At 48.6% G+C, this 7,869-nt stretch overlaps 1 protein-coding gene across 1 annotated transcript; it reads left to right on the top strand.

Moving 5' to 3' along the window:
• Nucleotides 1-762: 762 nt before the first annotated feature.
• SLC16A6 (solute carrier family 16, member 6) lies at nt 763-5,270 on the top strand. The gene is made up of 5 exons (XM_010296909.1): nt 763-1,003; nt 1,627-1,770; nt 2,517-2,645; nt 3,632-4,453; nt 5,029-5,270. Exons 1-5 carry the CDS (start codon nt 769-771, stop codon nt 5,268-5,270), a joined length of 1,572 nt encoding a protein of 523 aa, XP_010295211.1. The 5' UTR covers nt 763-768.
• Nucleotides 5,271-7,869: the final 2,599 nt, after the last annotated feature.

Genomic DNA, 7,869 nt, shown 5'->3' on the forward strand with positions numbered 1-7,869 from the left:
CCCACCCCCCCGTGCCTCACGGGGTGATCCCCTCCGGCCCCCCAGCAGCCCGTCGGCCTTCAGCCTCACCCTCCTCCAGCCCTGGGGGGTGATGGGGACCCCGGGGGCTGCAGGTGACAGCATAGGGAGCTGGTGGCAGCGGGGGGTGTCCCCACCCCCTGTTGCCAGGCTACAGTGTTGTGGGCAGCCCTGGAGCAGCCATTTTGGGGAACAGGCAGGCTCCCGAGGAGTCACCCCGAGTCCCAGAGGCCCCTCGGTGCGTTTGGGACACCGACACCGCAGGCTGCGATGGTGGGTTGTATCATTGACTGACCCTGTAGCACGTGGGTGGCACTGAGGTGTCACTGGCCACCCTGGGCCAGGCAGGAGGGTGTGGTGAGGAGGACGGGTGCTCCTGGGGAGCTCCTGTGGCTCCATGAGCCCGCGCTGGGTCCCGCAGTGGATCTTCCACAAACTGCATCCATCCACCCCCACACACCGACATCCAGATGACAGCTCGCAAGCGCTGGGTTTTGCCGATGGGAACAGCTCGCCCGGCTGCTGAGCGGAGAGTTTTAGGTGCTGGGCTCAAAGGGCACCAGCAGAAACGAGCCCCGTGGGGTGAAGAAGGCAGAAACTTCAGCCCAACTCCTGCATTTAATCCCTCAGCAGCACGGGGACCGGCTAGCGGTGCCTTAGGGGTGTTACAGCTGCTAGGCCGTGCCTCCCTCGGCAAAATTCATCTTACACTGATGCCTGGCTCTTTCTCCCTTCTTTTCCAGATCAAAAATGACTGTCAAAGCTGTAAAAATGCCGTGTGCTGCTCCAAATGTTTATACTAAAGTGCCTGATGGAGGATGGGGTTGGACAATTGCTTTTGCGTTCTTCTTTGTGGAAGCTCTAACATATGGCATTATAAAATCGTTTGGTGTCTTCTTTAATGACCTGATGGAAAGCTTTGATGAAACCAACAGCAGGATATCGTGGATAATATCCATATGTGTGTTTGTACAGACCTTCACAGGTAAGAGTAACAGGTGTTCAGTGCGAGTGCAAGGGGCAGTCATACTGCTGACTCAGCATATGAAGAGTTGGTACTTGTGACATTCATGTCTCTAACGGCTCCATCATAAGTAACAGGAGGCTCTGTGCTCCTGAAATACCAAGAAATGTCTGTCTCAGCCCAGGAGTCCCTTTGTGCCCCATCTTGTGCCCTCCTGCTGTGCGGCACAGGGATGTGGACTGTGTTGCTGGCCCTGGCCCAGCTGTTCAGCTCTCATCAGCAAGGGATGAAAACAAGAGTTTTGAAACCTAACCCTGTAGTGAAATGGATGAGAAATAACTTGAGCCCCACTGAAATCCATTGGTGTCTGTGGATGTTGCTGCAGGTTTGTCCCAGGCTTGCCACGTGCCTGTCTTAGTCCCTTCTGATGATATTTTTTTTTTTTAGTGCATCCTAAGTGCTGTGAGCTGTGCAGTGCTCCAAGGATGGCTCTGGGGTGGTGCTCTGCTGCGTGAGGCCAGGGGAGGTGGCATGTCAGGGGGACCTGGGCAGGGGTATGAGAAGTGCCTCTGAAGGAGATGGTAGCTGGGGAAGTTGCTGAGTTGGGTATTGACCACAGCTCTGTTCCTCTCCCATCCATCCAGCTCCTCTGTCAACGGTCCTCAGCAATCGCTTTGGTCACCGCTTCGTGGTGATGGCTGGAGGGGTGCTGATCAGCACTGGCATGGTCACTGCCTCCTTTTCCCGCACTGTTGTGGACATGTATGTTGCCATCGGCGTCATCTCTGGTGAGTCATCCTATTCGTACCTGCGGAACGCTTTGCCCGCTTCTGTGGCTTCCCACAAGGGCAGCTCTGGGCATGGGAGTTTTACTCGCCATGATACTGGGAGTGCTTGAGAAACACTGCTGCCCCTTCTGAGCTGACCTCACCCTCCTGGTAGAAGTGATGACCTGGCTCAAGGCTTGGCTTTCTGCCCTGTCGCACCCTGCAGACCACCTCGGGACTTGGTCCTGCAGGCCACTGCACTAGTGCTGCTGTACTGATTGCTTCTCATTGACTGGGATTGCTGGGGACATGACAGCTGTTCACAGGGTCAAATCCTCTAACCTCTCCTTCTATCTCTCTCTCTTTCCCCGCCCCGCTCTCCAGTCTGGCCTGGGTGTTCTGCTCATGTCTGGCCAGGAGCTTGCCTTGCTTAGGGGAACAGTTGCTACAGGCTTAAACTTTTTAAGCAGACAAGGTCCTCAAAGTGGACCCTGCTGGCTGTTCAGGCACAGAAGGCATTACCTAGCAGGTTTGGGAGGTTGGGTCTCTTGTTTTGGTTTTTCTTTTTTTTTTTGTCTTTTCCCCACTCCAGTTTTAAAAAAATAACATACTGGTTTCCCCAATGATTTTCTTCCAGGGTGACTTGCTGAGTTGGCCGAAATGATACTGTAATCTCGCCACCGGGAAAGCTGGCTTAACGTGTTCTTGCATCGGTGTTTCCCCCTCCCTTTCTTGTTGTTATGGCAATTTTTGGCATTTATTCACAGGCCTTGGATACTGCCTCTCTTTCCTCCCGACTGTCACCATTTTATCACAGTATTTTGACAAAAGACGTTCGCTGGTCACAGCAGTGGCATCTACAGGGGAATGTTTTGCTGTCTTTTCCTTTGCACCAGGTACAGTGCCCAAATGCTGTGAGTTTTTATGTGCATGCCTAAAGCACAATGCTGCCCCAGTCCTTTTCCCAAACAAATGGCAGTCAAAGGCCCTGATACTGAGTTGGTGCTCGTGGACCTTCCCATGAGCTGATAAAGCCCGCAGGTGGTTGCTCACATGCCTGTGGCACTCGTGCCCTGCAGGCAGGGTTACAAGTAATCCTAGAGACTGGTCTAAGGATGCCTGAGCTCTCCCCAGCATTGCCTGCCAGAGCAGGACATGCCTCGCTGATACGCAGCTCATGGGGTTCCCTATATAGATCTAGTAGGCTAAAAATAAGACCAAGAAACTTCAGCTATTTAAAACGCTTGCAGTACACATAACTGTTCCTAAAGGTTAGTGGGCTTGTGCTTAGCATGGACTGCTGAACTGCTCCCAGTCCAGTTTTGAGGACCTGTCCCCAGGCAGCATGTCCCTGTCAGTGCCCTGTCACTGCCTGTCCTCTGCTGTGCACGCTTGTTTTCAGCTAACAGCAGTTGCAAAGATGCTTTGATTGCAAATGAAGGCTTGCAATTAAGCAGTGACATGCACCTTTGAGTAGAGCTAGGAGACTTCCTCTAGTAGCTAGCTTCAGGGTGGGGTCAGCTGAAAGAGGAAACTCTGATGTTGAGTTTGCTCTCATTCACTAAAAATAACACCACCTTTGTCCTTGCGCATCCCAAATTCACTGGGATGTCAAAAGTGGCTGCCTAGAGAGTAGCTTCTGCTAGCCAGATGTTAAATGCAATTCTAGCTCTTGTCTGCTGCAGCTGATGGGGAGGAACATGGGTGACAGACCCCTGGGTGGCCCTGGGAAGGATGGACCAGGAGGGACCCCTGCTCAGCCTCAGCAATGAGCTCCAGTGATGAAGCTCTAGTTACTCCCCTAGCTGTAAATTCAGATAGCTTCTTGGTGTAACTACAGGCTCTTCTAGTTACACTTTTTTCTTCTGCCCTCTTCCCTCAGCAATTACTGCTTTGAAGGAGCAGATTGGCTGGAGATACAGCCTCCTTTCTGTTGGGGTGCTACAGCTAAGCATCGTCGTCTGTGGATCACTGCTGCGACCCATTATCATCAAAGAGCAAGAAGAAGTGAAAGCGCAGCCACCAGAGGAGCCCACGGAGACAAAGTACATGCTTGAAAACGAGCAAACACGCACCTCAATAGAGTCCATAGACTCAGGAGTAGAAATAACTACCTCACCCAGCAATGTGCCTGGAAACACCAAAGCAGAGCCGAAAAGTGAAGAACCAAAGGAACACGTACAGATACTTGTTGAAAATAACAGCACCCCTCCAGAACCAAAAACAAAACTACTGGACTTTTCTGTGATGAAAGACTATAGCTTTATCTGTTATGCATTATTTGGCCTGTTTGCTACCCTGGGCTTCTTCGCTCCCTCCCTCTACATCATTCCCCTGAGTCTCAGCCTTGGCATCAGCAAAGACCACTCTGCATACATACTGTCGGCCATGGCGATCGCAGAGGTCTTTGGAAGAATTTCAGCTGGCTGGGTTCTCAACAAAAAGCCTATCCGCAAGATCTACATCGAACTCATCTGTGTTATTCTGCTGTCTGTAGCATTGTTTGCCTTCCCTTTTGCCTCTGAATTCTGGGGCTTGATGACATGTAGCATATTTTTTGGGTTCATGCTTGGAACAGTAGCAGGCACGCATATTCCCCTCCTGGCAGAAGACGACGTGGTTGGCATCGCAAAGATGTCTTCTGCTGCTGGAGTCTACGTCTTCATTCAAAGCTTAGCTGGGTTGGCCGGACCACCCCTTGCAGGTAACTCGTACATATTTGACAGCTGCTGGTGCTGAGCTCTGTCTAGGAAGTGTTCTGGCAGCACTAATAATAGTACTATCCTAAAAGCCCTGCAACTAGTATTAGGAGGCTCTTGGAGCCAGAAGACTGCTGCAGTGCAGCTCTGCAGAGTCCCACAGATGAGGCAGTCTCCACTGAGGAACCTCAGAGTGAAGGAAAACACTGCAGTGCCACCCTGATGCTGTTAGAAACCTAAAAACGGGATCACTTCAGGCTCTAGCGAACGGCAGAAATGCATTGCTTTCACTGTGCGTGTGTTTCTACCATACACTGCAGAAAGGTGAAGTCTCTGGCATAACAAATAGATGCCTGGTGCATCTCAGGCTTAGCATCCCTGCAGTGCCTGAAGGCTTCTGATTTGCCAGAAGACAACACTACGTACCCCTGAACACAATGTTTTTACTTTTTTAAGGTAGTTTTGATTGCAAATAAAATGATGCAGTGGTACCTGGATTAAAAATTCTATAGGAGGAATGGATGGGCAAGGGAGAAGGAGAGTCGGTTGGGGCTAACTGCTGTAAATGTGTTTTCTGTAGGTGTCTTAGTGGATACGACACAGAACTACAGCTCAGCCTTTTACTCCTGTGCTGCTGGCATGGTCCTGGGTGCTGTGTTTCTGTCCCTGGTGAGACCGTGCAAGGCTGGGCTGTGCCACCGCCAGCAGCAGTGCACAGAGGAGAGCGCGGCAGAGGTCGTACCAGACTTACCAGATGACTTCATTGAAATGGATATTGGAAAAGCAGAAAATTCAGGAAAAGCCTGTGACAGTGTGGCATAAGAAGCCTGTTCCTTCTCCATCTAATGTATTCAGCGTAAGACTGGGGAAAACGTCAACTCTGCTCCATGTTTTAAAACTACATTCTAACGAGAATGTGAAATTTTAAATGTGAACAGTTGCTACCAACAACTTTTTTTTTATTATTAGAAAGAACTTTTTTAACCAACAATGGAAAGCTCCATAGAAAATACGGATAGCCACATAAGAATAACTTCTGTCTAGCATGAAGATGCGATGCACACTCCTGCTTTCCTGATAACAAACATAGGTAAAGGTTCGACTGATCCCAGAAAAACTGAGAACAGCAACAGCAGAAGCAGCTCAGCCTCTGACTGTCCTCACCCATCCCCTACTGCAAATTCCACGCAGACAAGAAACCAATGATATGACCTGGAGATGAGCCTTTCATACACCACCAGTAGCCAACTGAATCTTTTTCTGGAAGAATATGGACTTATCTTTTAGATTTGAGGAGGAGGCTAGGCTAGGTAGCTGACTTAAACCATTGCTAGTGTTCTTCTAATTAACTTGAACATCACAAATGCTGGGAAATTGGAAGCTCTGTATGTCTTTATGGCCAGTTATTACTGCAGATATTTCATAAGATCATTTTTCTTCTCCCAGTTGGTATCCTTAGAACTGTTTTTCTATTGATAGTCAGATCTGATGTACTGTTTCTAATTTAACTAGTATTTATTAACTTATTCTAAGATTGTTAAAGGAGGTTAGCTTAAATAATGGGAGAGGAAAAATTATCTTTTGCATAATGGAAAGCTGACTTTCCATCAATCTTTTCAATACCTATCTTGTCTTGCTAGCTTGTGAAATTGTTGGGAAACTTACTCTTACAGCATAGAGTGTAGCTGTTTTTAATACGTAGGTCTTAGGTAACACAGTTGTTATTTAAAAAGCAAGGAAAAAAACCTCCACAACCCCCAAAAAACTACAGCTCCAGCATCTCTTTCCATAGGGCCTCAGCTGGTGTCAATGGACCTAGCTCCGCTGCCATAACCAGCCCACCCCGCAGGGAGGGTTTGGCCCAGTATGTCTTAATGTACCCGAAACCTTCACTTACAGGTGCACAAGGAAATCTTTGCTGCGCCACTCAATGAGTGTGGAAACCCCCATGTTACCCAGCCCCTCGCAGCCTGCTCCCCCCCATCCGCCGACCCTGCAGGCGACAGGCAGCTGGTCTGAGCCGTACCCCTTCCCCGGCTCTCCCTGCTCCCCCAAAGTCAGTGAGAGGCTTTTCTTCTGCTCCTGACTTCGGGGAGAAATGCAGTGGAGCCTGTGCACGTTGAAGGCGTGAAGGGAACGATAAGAGACAATGTACTAGCTGTTCATTTAGTCTTAATGGGAGAGATTCCTACTCACGGTGACACAAGCTTGCTTGCCCCACCTATATGCATCTTAACGCCTCTAGGCAACTCAGGGGGACAAATAAAACAAGTCTGTTTTGGTTTGGAAAAAACCCAAACCAACATTTCTGTGTATTTACGTGGAAGTGGCATCACGCATTAACTGCTATGCTGACCTGTCTGTATTTTACCAGCCATAGAAATATGGGACAATCTGTAGAGAAAAAAAAAACAAACCAACCCAACTCTTTTTGAGAAGGGGCTTGATTTGTTTTTTCTGTCTTAGATGTCAAAAAAAAAAAAAAGAACTGAAACAGGCAGTCTTGCAACCAAGTGGCTAGAGCAATCATCCTCACTGCCCGAGACCCGCGGTCTCGCGTCCTTCCTCTGCCTCAGCACTTTATCACGGCCAGCAGAACCTCGCTGTGTTGCACCCAGGACTGGAAGACCCCTTACGGAGAACTAGAGTCTTGTGAATCAGTGAGTAAATGAACAAATAACGATGTTGCATTAAGATGTACTTTTTATTTATTGTTAATTTATGATACTTCAAGCATTTTGGTAAATGTTCTGTAGACTATAATTGTAAGATTATTGAAGTCTTTGTGATACGAGACCTCACTACAGCACTTTGCTATTACAACTCTGCTTGGAAGTGGAATAAGGCCTCCAGGTTTTGCGTGTGTGTGGAAGCTCCCTGTTCTGCAGATTTGCGAGGTTCTACTGTAACTTTTTTTTTTTTTTTACAACCATTTCCAATACAGATCAAATAATATGTTTGTCACTGACCTCACAGTACGTTTCTGTTCCTGTCTGTATAGCGGCACGAGCAGGGGAGTGAGTGAGTATGTGTGTGTGCGGGCGCAGAAGACCCAGAAGCAGGCTTTAATGCGTTCAGAGCAGGATTTACTGGTTTGTTTGTAACGTACCTAGTGGACTCTGGAAATACTCTAAAACACTGAGTTTTGCAATAAACTTTTTCTTTTTTTTTTTTTTTTTTAATAAAAAAAAAAAGAACAAACTTTCCTCCTCTCCCTCTTCTCCATCCCTAGGAGGAGGCTGTGTCAGCCTTCGCCCCGCAGGATGGTTGTGGGGTCTGGCCACCACCTTCCCTCCCCGAAGGGCTCTGGCAGCGTGGCTGTCACATGCTGCTTCCTCTGCCTGGAGTAGCGTGTTTTCCCTGCAAATTGGGCAATCCTACGTTCTTTTAAATGAGTTGCTTGGAAGCTGGTAGATTAGTG

This window comes from Phaethon lepturus, unplaced genomic scaffold, assembly GCF_000687285.1.
Source record: "Phaethon lepturus isolate BGI_N335 unplaced genomic scaffold, ASM68728v1 scaffold32841, whole genome shotgun sequence".
Classification (NCBI taxonomy): Eukaryota; Metazoa; Chordata; class Aves; order Phaethontiformes; family Phaethontidae; genus Phaethon; species Phaethon lepturus.

Excerpts from the sequence above, each read along its gene's own strand:
- SLC16A6 (XM_010296909.1), top strand. The coding sequence starts at position 769 with ATGACTGTCAAAGCTGTAAAAATGCCGTGTGCTGCTCCAAATGTTTAT. Across the intron at positions 1,004-1,626 it reads GTTTGTACAGACCTTCACAG|CTCCTCTGTCAACGGTCCTC; the intron begins GTAAGAGTAACA and ends CCATCCATCCAG. Across the intron at positions 1,771-2,516 it reads TGCCATCGGCGTCATCTCTG|GCCTTGGATACTGCCTCTCT; the intron begins GTGAGTCATCCT and ends ATTTATTCACAG.